The following is an 18,691-nucleotide window of genomic DNA, read 5'->3' on the forward strand; positions in this document are numbered from 1 at the left end:
TCATTTCACTTCAGTTTTTTAGATGTGATAATATTGCCTTAAACATGCTAGATACAAAAAAAAAAATTAAAAATGCTGGTTACCTTTTGCTTTCCCACCTAACCTTTCTTTTATTCTATGAATTGAGACATAGGATCAAGTCACACTTGATCACATTTTATGGACTTAAAGTTTTTACACAAGAAACTTATCATTTTGCCATTTATCATTGTGATATTTTTATCTTCAAACTTATTGCAGAAACCTAGCATTATCATTCTGTTTAGATATCGAGATATATCTATATCTACGCATATGTAATTATATATGTAATCATAATGTTTTGTCACTTGGATTCTTAGTATTAGAATTCCCAAAATACATTTCTATTTATCCACTCCCTAGTCTATATTGAATCATCTTATACCATGTAACTTAGCACCTTTTATTTGCTGGATATTTTTCAAACTTTATTGTTGTCCTGATGAATTCATGTGTTCAGATTGCTATCATTTGAATGTTTTAAAGGAATTACTATTTTTTCTTCTTTGTACCTGGGTCGTCAGGAATAAAAGCAAATGAAATCAGCCCAAGAAATACAATGCTGATGGCTTCTTTGGTCATCTTAATTGTCATTCCTAATTCAGAGGAAATTCCAGTTGGGAAAATAACTGGAAAGACTATCAAATCTAATGGACAGAAGATCTTAGGCCTGAGCATTGGAGCTATACTGCTTTTCTTGTTCTATCATAGCTTGTCATTATAAGTACTTCTCAAAATAATATTTCAAAATGGATTAGCATTCATATTCCTCCATGATTTTCCATGTTTAGGAAATGTTATTGTTCATACATGATGACCTATGAAGTTCTAACTTATAACCATTGAGATATGGTTCCCTATGCCCACTGCATAATTGTTTGTTTCTATTAGCAGTTTACAAAGTAAAGATAATTTAAGTGAGTTGAATATCAATCATTAAGATTGTGACCATAAAGAGATGAGTGATTTGACTAGATATCTTTTAAGATCTCTTTGATTGCAGATATTCTCTGAGAATTATATATCTCTGCTTTTATATGAAGATCCCATCTTTTTAACATTTTCTAGAAAGATTTTACTCAGTGTCATTGTACAGGCATTGGAAAAAAGCAGGAAAATTTCTGATTCCATCTTCCCATCTCTGCTGGTTATGTGACCTTTCCCCATTTAATTAACCCATCTAGTGCTGAATTCAGTGTACTGAATACATAGGCTGGATATTTGTCATTGTTCCTTTCAATGATTACATTTTATGATACACTGCTTTGGTATTTGTGGCTCAGTTATGTACTGTGATGCTAAAATTCTGAAATTTACATTTCCATCTAGAGTGTAAGATTTACAGACTTTAAATTACCCATGGATTTTTGTAATTAGAGATGATTTGTTCAACCCAACCCCCCTCCCCTCATGGAGAAACAAGACCATTCTGGATAAATGACATAATGGTCATTTAGATATTAAGGTGGGGCTGTGTCTTGAGTTTAAGTGTTTTAGTTCTAAGTGCATGCCTTTGCCAATACTGTACATTATCTTCTCTTTGTGACTCTGCACATCAGTTTCCTAAACTCCTGCTTGCTTTCCTCTGTTCTGTTGTCTATTTCTGGACTGCCTCCCATCAACTAGTGTGTTCATACAGAATGCTAATTTTAATATTGGTTTAAGAAAATATATTTGAAGGAGAAAAAATGTCATAGAATATATCTCAGAGCCAGAGAAGAATGTTTTTTCTTTTCTTTGCTTTTGCTATTCTCACTTAGCAAGGTAATGAGCAATTGATTATTTTGTATTCTTCCCAAGCATGCGTTAGCAGTCAGCACAGAAACACATCATTTCCATGTTTGTTGCTATTGTTGTTGTAGCCATCATCTGTAAATTGTGTCTGAAAACATTATGATTTCTAGGCTAAAGTTCATGGAATCATAGAGCTAGAAGTATTATTACAGGGTTCTGTAGTTTATTCTTTTCCTTTGAACACAGGCTTTTCCCTTACCCTCAACATATGGTCTAAGCCTTCGTACTGCAAATTATGCCCATATTATATCCTCTTATTTTGTATGTTTTACTGGAAGCTCTTGTTTATCAACTCTAGTTAATCCTCAAGCAGAATAGGACTTTATACCTGAAATACATTGTTTCATAATGAACAATTCATCTCACTTAGCCAAATCAAGACACAATAGAAAATGTACTTCTGTTAGTGATTTCCTGGGTCATTTGTAATTGCAGATTAGAAAATTATTACCTTCAAATGATAGAAAAAAACCCCCACCGTCAGTAGAACAAAATCCACTAGCAATGATTATAAATTATTTCAGTAGATAGGCAAGAGACTTATTTCTGTTTTTCTTTTTTAAAATATGGAGGATTCATTTTCTCTCTCATGTATTTCTGCTACAAATTTGGTTCTCTTAATTCTCTTCCTAGTATACATTAGCCAGCCAGCTGGCCTGATTTTCTGCCTTTCTTCTTGTCTCTCACCCTCCTTCCATCACTTCTTTCTTCCCTGCCTCCTTCCCTTTTTCCTTCCTTTCTTCCTTCTATCGCTTCTTCCCTCCCTTCCTTTCTTCTTTCCTTTTCCTTCTGTCCTTCCCTTTTCTCTTTTTCTCATCTTTTCTTTTTTTTAAATAATAATCTTATTGTTCACTATAAAGTTTTAGTAAACATTTGTATTCATATTTCACTTCTCCTCTTCCTGGCAAATTATTCCTTTCCTTTTTTTCTTAAGTTTCATCTCATTAAACTATATTGGGCACGTTGTGATTCTTGGATGCTGTTTTGAAAACTGTCAGCACTAAATTGTTACGTTTATATCTTTGAAATATATGTGTCTTTGATATGCGTGGGGTTTAAGTATTTTCTGTTCTTGCCTCATTCTTTGAATATTTAATGCTTGGATTCTAGACTCCATTATCTGAAATCCAAATTGTATCCCAAATTGTATCTAGAATCCAGATGGTAAGCTATGTGTACTTTTGATTCACTCTTTCTTAGGTTTTCTAATGAAAGGAGAGAACTTCCTCTAAAAATTTATATAGTCTGGTCCATGAAATTTCTCTTTGGATAACCTAGAAATAACTTGGATATAATTGCTTCTTTCCTGGATAAGGATATTAACTAGTTAAAATTTGCTCTTATTCAGTTTCTCTGGAAATCTATGAGAGTGAATTCAGTATAAAAAGAAGCTCCAGCTAGAAAATGGAGTGTATGTCCTAGAGTCTTTTGACCACGTTGAATACATTTGCAACTCTGTTTCTGTTAAGGAGAAGTAAAATCTTCAAGAAAGTCTGAAATAAAAAAGGCCTTAATTAATTTGAGAATTTCATTAGTTTGTTACTACTGTATCCATATAAAAATGACTTGTGTTTACTTCAGAGTTATTTAGACTACTAACAAGTAAGGGAGGATGGAACAAAATAAATGTCTTTGGTTATGATTCAGTTATAGGGAAATTTGCTTTTGAGGTAAAGAAATTTGAATGTGAACCTTCCCAATGAACTTAATTTTGCTCAGAACATATCCTGAAACTTCTTAAAAGACATTTCATATTAATTAGAAGTGTATTTATATCTGTCAGAAAATGAAGCAAATTAAATACATTAGCAAAAATCAATACTTTTAGAATTCCTATTTTTACCTGAACTTCTGTATTAGCTTCAGGCTGCAAAATGTTGCAATGATTTAAATTACGTTGTTATTAAATTTAATTTACTCCTGGGAAATGGAGTTATTTTTTTCTGTGATCTCATCAACCACATTAACTTTAGGATTTTAGAGCAATTCTTATTTATCAAATGCTGTATATAAGAAAGAATGGCACTTTATGGTTAAGATATAGAGGTTATTTCTCTGCTATTTTATAAACTTTTTTCATCAATATTACTTAATATTTCATGCCTACTAACCTAGCACAGTCAACATGTTCATTTGTTGATACCACTGGAAGATATAAGGTACAACTTAAATAAAAATGAAAATTAATAATACTAATTTGGGGGGATCCTAATGTTAAATAAATCCTTTCAGCTTAGATACTATAGATAGTACCCCAAATTTAGTTTATTCTTAATGCGTCTGGATGAAAAGGGCCTGTTTAATACATATTACTTGTAATATACATGGATACATCATAAGAAAGATTAATGGCAATTTGTTGATTAATATCTTATTTATGATTCAGTAAGACTGACAGACACAGTTTTGATCAGAAATATAACTTTAGGGATGCCTCGCTGGTTCAGTCAGTATAGCATGGGACTCTTGATCTTGGGGTTGTATGTTCGAGCCCCATGTTGGGTGTACAGATTACTTAAAAATAAAATCTTTTAAAAAAAAGAAATATAGCTTTATATTTCACAAATATGTTTTCACATTAGAAACCTGAGCCATGCCAGTTCATTAGCTGATATCTTTGAATAAGGTGAAAGGTACAACTTAAATAAAAATTTAAACACACATTTAAATTTACAAATAAACAAATTTAATAAAATGAATAAGTTTTTTAAAAACTTAAATATAATAGTGTTTAGTTAGGCTCTTAGTGTTCACCAAAGGCAATTTCATAGGCATACAGATTAGTTTTTTCAGATTTAGATATTAGGTACTGGTAATATCACATAATACAAATGTCAGTAAGTTAAAATTTTCACCATCTCATCAATCTTCCTGATAAATAAAGAATAAATGTATATTACATACATTATTAGAAAATGTCAACAGGACTTGAGCCAAGGAACAAATGAAACTCTGAATGGATTTTGTGGAGTAAGAGAAAATAGGATTGATGAACCCCTTAAACGATCTTCTTTACCCTTTGAAAGGAAATGCTTTTAGAAGTTTCAGAATATTTTTTTTTATTTGGTTAGGCATTGAGGAATAAAGTTAAAATTCTTCACATAAGTATCTTTCTCTGATAAATGAATTTGGAGAAGGCTATTTTGTGGTAGTGTAAATTCCACTTTTTAGTTCCATATATTTAACTGTATCTTCTTTTGGTATCATTTTACCTTTTATTTAAATACTGAAATCTTTCATTAAAAAAATTGCTGGGATTGGTAAACGTTGCTGTAGCTTGCCTTGAGAATATGTGTGATTGCATACAAATTTACAGTCATACCTGGTTTTCATTTGATTCACACCACAACCCATTCAGATTGTCAGGAAGACGTAGTCTTTAAATTCTATTTTAATAATACCTGAAAGACTGACAGAGGTTATTTGATTTGCTCAAGATAACCAAATTAGTAAATAGTAGAGTTGGTACCTTAAACCAGATATTCTGATTTTTAGCTGCTTTTGTTATTCATAGGTCTTGAATCCTTTTTACCCCATTGTAGCTATTTATCTCAGAATGGAAGACCCTATATAGTAACTCTTGCATGGCAGAGAGGTGAGGAGAAATATATGAACTGGACAAGCTTCAAGTGTCATTTGGATTTTCAGATTTCATTTTTACAAAGGTGATTTGCTGGAAGCATTTCTATTTTGAAAGGATTTTATTTTTACTTGGGGCAAGAACTAATATTTTCGTATAGTGCTTTACTGTTTATTGGAGTGGCTTCTTTTCTGTGATCTCAATTAAAGCTCCTACCAATATTGACCAGTAGGCATTATTATTATTATTATATCCCCTACAGAAAAGAAAAAGAAAACTGAGCCTAAATAATTTCTCTAGGGTCACATCATTAGGCAGTTTTGTGTAGCTGGGACTCAAATCCAAAATTTCTAAATTCAGATTTTATAATACTGGTTCTTAAAAAGAATATTAAAATGAGATTTATTCTTATTTTCACTGAAATCTTATCATTAGAAAATCTAGGACTCCTTGGAACTTTAATATTTGTACAACATTTTTTTGGTTCTTTTTCATCATGATTTCATGCATTTATCTGTTAAATCTAGTGTTTCATGTGTGGGGAATGAAGAATAGTTTTCCCTTTACCATTCAAGATTCTTGGTTGAGGAACTTTTCCCTCTCCCCATAATAACAAGATAGATTAGCAGGAGAAAAACAAGAAGTTTAGTTACATGTATACCTCTTGTATACATGGGAGATAACCCAGAAAAACGGAATTAAACTGAATTAATCCCCTGAAATGGCCCTTGCCACCACCTTAAATACCATTGCCTGCTAAAGATGAAAAGATGTTTGTCAAAGAGAACCAGTTATGGGAGGTTAGGAGGAAAAGCACAGTAAACAAGGTATGGGGTTGTTGTACAGATAGAAGTTGCTACCTTCCTCCTTGATAATTCTAGAGATATAGAGTCCTTTTTCATTTTCTGGTACAAAAAAAAAGGGAGAGAGACTTCCTTACAAATGGGGATTTCTGTTATAAATTTAAATGTCTATTACAAAAGGGTAACTTTTAGTCCATTTTCAGAGCTTTTCCAACATCTACTCTTTCTTGAAAGTAATCAGCCTAAAATCATCCTTATGCCAAAGAGACATATTTTGGGGTGGTATATTCTGCTCCCCTTCACAAGTTTAGATCACATTCTGGGCATTATATTTTACTTTTCACTGTAATGTTTGTGTTGTATCATGTCTATTTTGTATGTTTGTGGGGGGTAGCTATTATAGTTCTAAACTATTCAGACTTCCTCCAGTTTTTCTCATTTGTTACTTACATTTAAAGTCTGGCTTCATGAAATACTTAAATTTAGCTCTTTGTGTTACATTTGTTCTTACTACCAGTGATTTGTTATATATGAGAAACAACTTTAGAATTTATTGTAATTGCATATGTATATATGCATGTGTTTGTATATCTGTCTAGGATTTCATTAAGTGAATTTAATAGATTTATTTGCTTCAATTTAATTGCTTCATAAATGCTTCCAGGTAAAAGTGCATTTTTTTGTTTAGAGTTACTGTTTTTGATTGTTTGATACAAAATTCAATATAATGTGTACCAAAAATTGTTAATTGTTCCTGAAGTTGGATATTACAGTTCAGAATTTTTGCTTTGAAAATTTGTTGGGGATTGGGTACAAAATACTATAGGTAGGGTATGTTGAGTATGAATTGATATTGAATCAGTAGTGGAACTTGTCTCATGAATGAATTTCCTTCTTGAAACCATTTTTAAAGAAAAAAATTTATCGATTGATTTTGTGAGAGAATGCATGTATATACGTGTGTGGGAGGGGCAGAGAGAGGGAGAGAGAGTACCAAGTAGGCTCTGTGCTGTCGGTACAAGTTCAGTGCAGGGCTCAATTCCATGAACTGTGAGATCATGACCTGAGCCAAAATCAAGAGTTGGTTGTTTAACCAACTGAGCCCCCCAGGCACCTCTTGAAATCACTTTTTTAAGCTTGGAAGGGAGAGATGAAGGAGTGCAGAAGTATGAATAACACATATTCATAATATGTTGTATCAATGGCTGAAAAATTATTAAACTTTCCCCCCCTTTCCTGCTGTCTGCTTTGTCTTTTACATGCATTTTCAATTTATTATTTCCACTCTTTGCAGGAATGATGTATAAATTCTCTAAAAGTCTGTTGGTAGCATGATTTTTTTTTTTTGTAAATAAGGAGTTTGCTTATCCTCAGCTTTTCCTTCATACTAACTCTCAGGTATGGGCTATTTGGGAAAAAACCCTTTTAAAAAAAATAGGAAGAGGTGTTTTTATTTTTACTTTATTTTTTTATTATTACTTTTATTTATTTATTTTTTTTTGAGAGAGAGAGAGAGATAGAGAGTGAGCAGGGGAGGGGCAGAGAGAGGGAGACACAGAATCGGAAGCAGGCTCCAGACTCTGAGTGCTCAGCACAGAGCCCGACGCGGGGCCTGAACCCACGAACCATGAGATCATGACCTGAGCCGAAACCAAGAGTTGGATGCTTAACCAACTAAGCCACCCAGGTGCCCCGGAAGAGGTATTTTTAAAAAAGTGTTTTACTTGTTTCATTCGGTTATGAAATTAGATAAATGTTTCCTAAATGAATTCTATTAAGGACGTTCATTGGTTAGTTAGCGCTCTGTTTGTGTATGTGGTGTTGGTGGTTTTCCAGGTAAGTAAAATTGCCAAATGTTGAATAGGCTAACACTTAAACCCAATTTTATGTCTCTTACTCTCAATTGCCAACCAGCAACTGGTATACTTTCATCGTTACCTGTTTAATGAAATCTGTGTGGTTAGCATATTTTCTTTTCTGTTTTTTTTTTCTTCTAGGGACATAGTTCTCAAACTACTTCAGTATGAGGCATCAACAAATGTAGCAGACAACAAAGGCTATTTTCCCATTCACCTGGCTGCCTGGAAAGGAGATGTAGAAATTGTGAAGATTCTTATTCATCACGGACCATCACATTCTAGAGTCAATGAACAGGTGCACTTGTCAAATGTTTGTTCATGCTATTGTTTTTTTAGTTTTGCAAAGTAAGGTAACAATGAAGAATTGATAATTTTTGTCTTTACTCTGCCAAAGATCTTTTCACTGCTAAATTTCCTAAAGGAGAAATTGTAAAGTTCCTTTGCACTTGTATTAGTTACATTGGCACTAAGTTGGGCATTTATAAAGATATTTGTTAATAAGAGAATCCCACATAAAGGAAATAATTGTCATATTTTTGATTGCCTTATATAAGCATTCATTTTGTAGTTTTTGAATAAGATAGAACAGAATTCACATTTGTAATATGAATTAGAGCTTTTCTTTTTCTTTTTCTTTTTCTTTTCTTTTTTGAGAGAGAGAGAGAGAGTGTGTGTGCACCATCAGGGGGGTGGGCAGAGGGAGAGGGAGAGAGAGAATCTTAGGTAGGCTCCACACCCAGCATAGAGTCCAACAGGGGGCTCCATCTTGTGACCGTGAGATCATGACCAGAGCTGAAATCCAGAGTCAGTACTTAACCGGCTGAGCCACCTAAGCACTCCGAATTAGAGATTTTCTTAATAAAATTTTAAATGCTAAAACATTGATGATGGATTCATTGCAAATGCTTCCCGTGTATGTAGCACTTTCACAGTAAATAGAATTTTGTGAATCAAAATGCAAAATACAGTATGTACAGTTGGTAGTCATAACCGTAAATATTAAAAAAAAAATTTTAATGTTTTAATTTATTTTTGAGATAGAGACAGAGCATGAGCAGGGGAGGGGCAGAGAGAGAGGGAGACACAGAATCTGAAGCAGGCTCCAGGCTCTGAGCTGTCAGCACAGAGCCTGATGCGGGGCTCGAACTCACGGACTGTGTGAGATCATGACCTGAGCTGAAGTCGGACACTTAACCAACTGAGCCACCCAGGGGCCCCACAACTGTAAATATTTTTAAGTTAAAAATTTCCTTTGTGTATGCTCAGAGTGAGTTGAATAAAACCCAGCAGCAATATAATGACAGAGAAAGTAAAAATATTTGCAAGTGCATAATATCCATATTACACATAACTGACATATTAAGAAAGGAATGCCGGTCTCTCTATTCTAAATAAATAAGACCCACAGATTCCAGAAAGTAAAATATGGTCCCCTAATACAGTATGATAACAAACATCTTGAGCTCTGCATGCCCCCTACTGTTCCCATTTTGTAAAACTATATTTGAAAACCAGCATGCAGTCCAACAATTGAATTACAACCATGGCATTAAGCTGCAGGTTGGCAGTTGTCCAACATCAATGCAAGTAGGTTACTCTAGGGCAAGCACATCTAATAAAGTGCAATTAGCATACTGTTCAAATGCATACAGACTTTGCAAGCCTTTGACTGAAATTCAGACTAAAGAATGAAAAGTAACCATAGCTCTAACTATAAACACCAAAGGGAAGAAAAATACATTTTTCCCCCAGAAAAATGCACTTGTAGAAAGTTCCTGTAGGTAGGGAAGATGTTTTATTAATTGGAAAAGTGTATTACTAATATTCATCACAAAATTTCTATGCTTATAGGTTATAGAATGCAGAATATTTTTATGCAAATATACTCATAAATTCAATATTTAAAAAATGAGAGATATGTCTATCTTTATCAGCATATCATGCTGAAGGGAAATTTTTGGGAATGCTGTTATGTTTGTCAGAAAATCAAAAGTGAAAAGATCATTTGTGGGATGAGCCATCTGGTGGTTATTCTTAAAACTGTCTGAATGCCCCAAAGTGAACCTGAAATAATAAGATGCAAAAACCATCCAAGGTTAAAAAAGAGGATGCTAGTTTTTACAAGCAAAATATTTTTTAAATGACATGAAAATAAAAAAATACACTTAGAATTAATTTATATTTGAAAGTTGTTTTGTCTTGTGTTTTCTAAGGGAAACAAATTGAAAATTTCTTGTGATTTTTAATACCTTGTTTTAATATTTGTTTGTTTTTTATATGGTACTCCTTTAGCACTGGTCTATTTCTATCATTCAGTGTAATTTCTCCTAAAAGTTTCTGATGTGGGAATTCTATTTTCATAGCAACTTTTCATTTTAGGTTTATTTATTTTCCCCCTCTGAATAGGACAGAAATATACTAGTTACTTATAAACCTTTATGTATTTAAGCAATAGAGGGAAAGAATAAAAATGGTAATTAACATATATTGAGACATAAGATAGCCAGGTTATGCTAAGCACTTTCACCTATAATATGTTATTTAGTTAATTCTCACAACCTCTGAAGTGATATTATTACTCCCATTTTATAGGTGAGAAATCAGGCTCAGTAAAGTTACATAACTCATCTAAGGGCACACATTACTGAATTACTAACAGTCAGACTTGGACTCTAATTCCAGAGCCCTCCACAATAGCACATTGGTATTGTCATTGTAAATCCGTTGCTTATGGAGTATTTACTATATGCCAGGTGATGTGCAAAGTACTTCATCTGTGTTATCTTACTAAGCTCTACTGTAGCCTGATGAAGTAGGGATTAAATATTGTTCTTATTTTATATGTGGGAAGCTACCTTGGAGAGATTAAATAACTTGCCCATGATATCACATCTACTAAGAAATGCAGTTGTCATTAGTTGTTTTTTTTTTTTTTTGATAATTTTTTAAATGTTTATTTTAGAGAGAGAGAGAATGGGGGGGGGGAAAGGGGGTGAGAGAGAGAGAGAGCGAGCATGAGCAGGGGAGGGACAGAGAGAGATGGGGACACAGAATCTGAAGAGGCTCTAGGCTCTGAGCTGTCAGCATAGAGCCCAATGCGGGCTCAGACTCAAGAGCTGTGAGATCATGACTTGAACTGAAGTCGGAGCTTGACCGACAGAGCCACCTAAGCACCCCAAGAAATGCAGTTAATATTTGAAGGCAGGTTTTTCCGATGCAAAGCTCAAGCTCTTAACCAATAATACTCCGTATTATTATAGTAAATTATGTGTAATTGTCAGGGCTTCATTCTGATTTCTGAAAGTAGTCTTTGGTTTCTAATACACCTTTCTTTAAAAATAACTCTGTCTTATATATTGATATTTAAAGTTTACAAAGCATTTTCCTAAGGTTTATAGAGAGGATAATATTCTAATTTTACAGATAAGATAGGTTCAGAGAGATTGAATGGTTTACTATTGCTTGTAAGTGTGGGTTATTAGCACTTCAACCTAGGTCACCATTTTATACTGCTCTTAAAATTAGTGGTCAGTTTAGGGCAACATAATTTTGAAAACAAAGTAGACCTTGCCCCGATTATCATTTTGATAAGTGATACATCCTTCCCATCTTTTGTCAGCTGATTTATTATTTCCTTTTTTCTGATGTCATGCATGTTTACAATTTATATCTCTCTGTATATTCATCTCTTCCCCCCCTTTTACCTCTTTCCTCCTTTTTTCCTTTAACATTAGGGCAAAAACACGAAGAGCCTAGCTCATAAGTATATTCTCTTGCCATTTACCAAAATTCAAACCTAACTAGTGTTAGTTTCCATTGGTTTTACTTTCCAAAGCAAGATGTTTTGGAAAATAGCTTTTGTTAGCTGTTTTTTTCCTACCACCCATTGTCTAGAAGTGTCCTATAGTTTTGGAGAACACCCATTTGGTTAAAAAAAAAAAAAAAAAGAAGAAGAAGAAGAAGTAGGGATTAACTGTTCAAGAATGTTCGTTGTAGATCTACTAGCAGTTATCAATCAGTTCTTCTTCAGAGTCTGTTTATTTGAAATTAGATTCTTTTAGATCACTTGTTAGTATGGATACAAGTATACAATCATGCCTCTTATAAAGATAACACAGTTGTGGTCTTTCTCATGTGACAATACAAGTATGTATTGATCATGGATGAATTCTATGAGTATTTTCTTCTGAGTAAGTCTGGCATGGTTGAAATAATTTTTTTTGACTTCTGAACAATGATAATTGGTGTTAATAGACAAAGTTTCAATTTTGCACTTATAATATCCTATGCTAAGGCCTCTGCAAAAGTAGAGAGGTCTTTGAGGAATGATTATTTCATAATTGCCATTTCTTTTTCTCAAAGAGGTGCTGTTTTGAAAATTGAATTTCTTTCCAACCAAGAGCAAATTTTATTTGGTCAGAAGGCATATTTCTAGATCATATTTTTATGGTGTAGAGTAGTAAAATTGATTTTCTTATCAGGCTTCTACAACTTAGCCAGATAAACAGGGAATGTAGACCTGTATCTGGTCAGTCTCTATGAGGAAGTAGACTGTAGCAATACATTCAAACTAAGAACGGGAATGACTGCCTCCAAAATGATGGAAGAAATAATGCCTCCAGCTGGATTCCCCATCCATCAGATCTTAACTTTTTGGTGACTGCCTCTAGGGAGTAGGTTTTTTTCTGGGCCTTATTCTTTGGTCTTCAAATGCCCTCTTCTGATACTTTTATTTGGAAGGTAAGTAGTAAGAAGCCTTTTGTAGTGCTCATTTAAAAATTTTTTTGCTACTCTGTCTTTAAGTTTTCAAATCCTTCCTCTGCTTTCAACTCTTTATTCTCAGCTTATCTGCATTCATCGGCCAGAGCAAGTCTGAGTTACTTTTAGGGACATTAAGATTTGTTCCGGTTTGAACCCTACTTACTCTTTTATTCATATGGTCAGAGCATATATCTAAGTATTTATTTCCTATTACAACTCAGGGTTCTTTTCAGCAAAATCTATAGAAATTCTGCTTTCAGATCACTAATTTCCTTTCTTCTTTGACAATATAACAATACTTGGCAGGCAGTGTGGTGTAGGAGAAATGAACCAATGTATATACGCATTCAGCAAATGACAGTAGTAATAGTTGTTATTGTGGAAGATGGTTTTAAGAGCACTGACTTTGGGTCTAGGTTACCTATGTTCAGATCCTGGCCCCAACACTAAAAGGCTGTATATTTGAGGGCAAGTTATTTAACTACTCAGTGCCTCAGTTCCTCATATATAAAATGGCAATAATGATAATATTCGTATCTATCTCACAGTGAGGTAAACGTAAATGTAACTTGTAAATGAGTAAACATCTATGGAATGCAACTGTGCCTGGTACATAGTGTTAGTTATGATGATGACTCTGATGATGGCAGCCCCTTTCTCAAACCTTCATTCAGGATCATTGCATTTTTGCTATTAAAATTTCTTGTTTACATTTTTCCTGACTAACGCTTCTACCTCCTGACATAGTCATATACCATCTATCTACACCATTTGCCTAAATGTACTAAAACATCCATCTATCTTATGAGTCGTTTAGTAAATTTTAATTCCAGCATAGTTAATATACTGTGTTATATTTGTTTCAGGTGTACATTATAGTGATTCAGTAACTCAATTTATTACTCAGTGCTCATCTAGATAAGTGTACTTTTTTTTTTTAAATAGTTTTTTTAAGTTTATTTTTGAGAGAGGCAGAGACAGCATGAATGGGGGAAGGGCAGAGAGAGAGGGAGAGAGAGAATCCTAAGCAGGCTCTGCACTGCCAACACAGAACCCAATGCTGGGCTTGAACCCACGAAGCCTTGAAATCATGACCTGAGCCAAAACCAAAGGTTGGACACTTAACCCACTGAGCCACCCAGGCACCCCAAGATAAGTGTACTCTTAATCCCCTTCACCTATTTCACCCATCCCTCTACCCCGCTCCCCTCTCGTAACCATCTGTTTGTTCTCTATAGTTAAGAGTCTGTTTTTTGGTTTGCTTCTTTTTTTTTCTCCTTTGTTCATTTGTTTCTTAAATTCCACATATGAGTAAAATCACATGGTGTTTGTCTTTCTTTGTCTTATTTCACTTAGCATTATATGCTCTAGATCTATCCAGGTACACTTTTTATCTTGCTAAACTTCTAGGAAAATCTTCTTGATTTTCCATTGGAACCTTATTAGGTGTATATGTAATACTATGATACTTCTTGTAGATTGTCTGGCAATGGGTCTCAGTCTGTCTCTCAATCCATAATTACATTTCAGAATGATGCTGTTTAATCTGAGGGCCAGTATGTCTTCATTCTCTTTGCTAAAGGAGCAATAATTTGTACTTACATGGAAAATGAAATGAAACTTAATTTGGGAAATCATTCCGTAACTCTTTCGTTATCAAGAATTTACCATTTCAAGTGCCTTTTGGAAAGCCAGTCTGTTAAAAGTATGTTATAATTCTTATTACTCTCTCTCATTAACAAATGTCATGGAAGTGTGATGCATAGTACAGATAACACTGACCATCTGGGCCCAGCAGGGCCACTGACTAACATGGCTAAATCATTTATCGCTCTTGAAAATTGAAATATATAATATAGGGAAAAATTTGACTTTTCCTCTTAAAATGATTAAAATTGTGATTTAAAAAAAAATTTTTTTTTTAACATTTTATTTATTTTTGAGACAGAGAGAGACAGAGCATGAACAGGGGAGGGGCAGAGAGAGAGGGAGACACAGAATCGGAAGCAGGCTCCAGGCTCTGAGCCATCAGCCCAGAGCCCTACGTGGGGCTCGAACTCACGGACCACTAGATCGTGACCTGAGCCGAAGTCGGACGCTTAACTGACTGAGCCACCCAGGCGCCCCAAAATTGTGATTTTTTAATGCAATAAATGATAGATCCTTTTTATCAGATATTCTATTAGGCATACTTATTAAAATAGATAAGTCATAAATTTACATTTTCAAAGTATCTTTGGTTTTAAATTACTGTTTAGATTTTGATAACTGAATTTCTGAAAATCCTAATCTTACATCTTTGTCTTAACAGAACAATGAAAATGAAACTGCGCTACACTGTGCAGCTCAATATGGACACTCAGAAGTAGTTGCTGTTCTCCTAGAAGAGCTCACCGATCCTACCATCAGGAACAGTAAGCTCGAAACACCTTTGGACCTGGCAGCACTCTATGGACGACTTAGGGTGGTCAAAATGATCATCAGTGCACACCCTAACTTAATGAGCTGCAACACTAGAAAGCACACGCCACTACACCTTGCTGCTCGGAATGGTCACAAAGCAGTTGTTCAGGTGCTTTTGGAAGCAGGGATGGATGTGAGCTGTCAAGTGAGTCTCCTTTTAGCTTTGCATTGAAAGTAATGATGCTCTTGCTTTGCTTTGAGATGCAGATGTTAAAAGTTGTATGTACAAATCTTATCATTTTTAAAAATTAAATTGTCCAGAAATATTTTTGTAACTACTACATTCAGTACACTGTGCCACATACTGTTTGGAAATATGAAGAGATATAAGGAGTAATTTCTAACCTCATTCTAATTTTAGGGCTATAGGAGTGAAAAATTATTACTAGAAGGCAGTTGTGTGTGGTATCATTAGTAATTGTTTCCTTTTTTCCCCAGTGTCTAGCACATAGCCCGACACACACTAGGAATACAGTCAAAGTTGAGTGAATGAATGAATGAATCACTCAAAATTCAATTTAACATTTTTGAGTATGTATGTTGTGTTTAATATGTTGACACATTTAGAATCCCTTTTTTCACAGCCCCCCTGTGGGATTGAGAACTATTAAGTAACAGTTAAGAGATGAGGAGTCAGATTCAAAGACTTAAGAAGCTTGCCTAAGGATGTATAGCTGATAAACCTAGAATATGAATTTATATTTACTGATTAAATTCCAGGCCTCAGTAGTGTGCTGTCTATACATGATTAATGAAGGAGTGATCACTCTGCCTAGGGCAATCAGAAAGAATTTTATTGGAGAGTTGTGATTTGAGCTTTGAAGCGTGGGTAACATTTGGATAGGTTTTATTTCTCCACAAGGAAAGAGCAACCTACTTTTTTTTTTTTTTAAGGGCAACCTACTTTTATTATCTGTTTCAAGTTAACTCCAATTCCAAGGTTAGCTTCTTTTTTCTTTAGCCATTTTTTCATTTTACTACTGTTTTTTTTTTTTTTTTTTTTTTTTTGTCTCCCAAGCCAGTGGCAGCATTTTTATCTTCCAGAGACCCTTTTGGTTCCTGTCAGATTGTGTCTTCTTCCCCTGTGTATTAGTATGCTATTGCTGTATAACAAAGTCTCTTGAAACTTAATGGCTTAACATAATAACTACTCATTTAGCTCATAATTCTGTGGTTGGTGATTTAGTCTGAGCCTTGATAGGTAGCTCTGTTTTGGCTGGGTTCTCTCATGTGTCTGGGGTCAATTATAGGTCATTTGAGTAGCTCTGTTATAGGATGTTGCCTGGGGTAATAGTGAGGCTGCCTTGTGTCTTTCATGATCCAGCAGGCTGCCTTGAGCTTGTTCATGACAGGGAACATAACAGTAATATGGTTCTATGTGCATGCATGTGTACATATGAGAGAAGGAAGGAGGGAGGGAACAGGAGTATACAAGGTCTCTTGAGGTCTAGACTGGGAGCAAGCATACTTACTGTCTTTTCTGCAGTGTTTGATTGGCCAACAGTTCACAAAGGCAGCTGAGATTCAAGGGTTGGGAAAAGAGATTGTACCTCTCAATTACAAGGGGGTGTGAATTGTAAAAGGGGTGTGAATACCCAGAGGGAACAAATGCAGCCAGTTTTGTAACATTCCAAGTGGAATTAGTGTTCACAACTGTGGGGTTACTTTTCCTAGGAATTGTTTAGAGGTTGAATCTTGTGTCTCTGGGGGATTTTTCATTGAAGTTTTAAAAATCATAGGCCTTCCAATCCTACATTTAAGGCTGGCACCCTAAAACAGACTTTTAATGAGAGGTTTACCTGTATTATTTAGTTATTTAGATATTTATAAAACCTTTTTTAAAAGATGTTTATTTTTGAGAATGGGGGTAGGGGCAGAGAGAGAGGGGGCCAGGGGATCTGAAGCAGCCTCCATGCTGACATTAGAGAGCCCAATGCAGGACTCGATCTCATGAACTGTGAGATCATGACCTGAGCCAAAGTCGGATACTTAACTGACTGAGCCACTCAGGTGCCCTTATAAAATGTTTTCTTAATTTTTTAATTTATTCTACTTTAGCAGTCTTGAAAATCAGCACAAGAATTTTTGTAGCCTTCATATTAAAAAAAGCAACAACTTTCCCCTCAAAAGGGTATTGAAATGAGATACATATTTACTATTGTAAACATACTTTCTCTAGAAGTATGTAAACATACTTTCTCTAGAAGTATGTTTAATGATAAGCTAGATATTTATTTTCTTTATGTTGAATTTCTTTAATCTAGAATTACTGCTTTGATAACACTTCTGGAATACTTTTAAATTTGGTGGCTCAGAGTACTTTATTAAATTTTTTTTTTTAACGTTTATTTTTATTTTTGAGACAGAGAGAGACAGAGCATGAACAGGGGAGGGGCAGAGAGAGAGGGAGACACAGAATCGGAAACAGGCTCCAGGCTCTGAGCTGTCAGCACAGAGCCCGACGTGGGGCTCGAACTCACGGACCGTGAGATCATGACCTGAGCCGAAGTCGGACGCTCAACCAACCGAGCCACCCAGGCGCCCCTAGTACTTTATAACCAAGGACTTTACAATGACTGAGATCAGTAACACACTTCATGTCCATGGCCAAAATGTTTTCATATTTTGTACTAGATGACATGGCCAGAAGAGAAAGAGTCTGGATTCAATTTTATATGTATATGGTACATCTTTTCTTATGCAAAATACTACTTACTGTATTTTGTGCTTTTGGAGAATTAAAGATAAGTAAGATCTCTGCCCAAAACTTAGTGGAGGACACAAAAACTTGCAAGAATAACTCCTATACATGACATATTAAAATAAATAGTAGGGCAAAGTGCTAAGGACATAGCAGTGAAAAACTATGGATTGTAATATGGAGGACTTGAAGAGACACTGATAGAGTGATATTTGAAGAGGACCTTGAAGGTCTTTAGGATTTTGAATTTAGATATAACAGCTTGCAGATGTGCATTTTATGTGGTCAAAAGAGTGTTTTAAGGTATTGAATTTGAATGCTTTTAGATGGGCTGTATACCTTCTAAGGTCCCAACCTTTCTCTACCATCATTGCCAGATTCGTTCCTTTAGATTTTCTACTTTGCTCATATAGCATTTGGGTTTGTTACTACACATATCAGGTGAAAGGGGCACAGTATGTTTAGACCACTATGAACTTAATCAGAAGCATCAAGGCTGATACCTGATGCTCACTCTATGATTTCATCTTGAAGGTTTTCTAGAAGTAGAGCTGACAGCATATTCTAAAATACATTTTGATGAATTGAATCTTTCAGCATTTAGTTAGCCTTAGTTGATGTTTTTTTGTTATTATTGCTTTGTTCATAGAAAACATGTTTTCTGTTTGTTTTATTGCCTTTTTTTGGGTCAGTGTTTAATTTTATTATG

The 18,691-nt window shown here is 34.6% G+C and overlaps 1 protein-coding gene across 14 annotated transcripts in view; it reads left to right on the forward strand.

The window, feature by feature from the left end:
* The window catches only part of ANKS1B (ankyrin repeat and sterile alpha motif domain containing 1B), a 1,073,811-nt gene that overhangs the window by 158,969 nt on the left and 896,151 nt on the right, over positions 1–18,691 (forward strand). For all 14 annotated transcript variants that reach the window (XM_053895881.1, XM_053895874.1, XM_053895876.1 and 11 more), the window contains exons 3-4: positions 8,196–8,352; positions 15,130–15,426. In XM_053895881.1, the coding sequence (XP_053751856.1) occupies positions 8,196–8,352; positions 15,130–15,426 (454 nt within the window). The remainder of the gene's footprint in view (positions 1–8,195; positions 8,353–15,129; positions 15,427–18,691) is intronic.

Source organism: Panthera pardus, unplaced genomic scaffold, assembly GCF_024362965.1.
Source record: "Panthera pardus isolate Hobbes unplaced genomic scaffold, ASM2436296v1 HiC_scaffold_6, whole genome shotgun sequence".
Taxonomy (NCBI): Eukaryota; Metazoa; Chordata; class Mammalia; order Carnivora; family Felidae; genus Panthera; species Panthera pardus.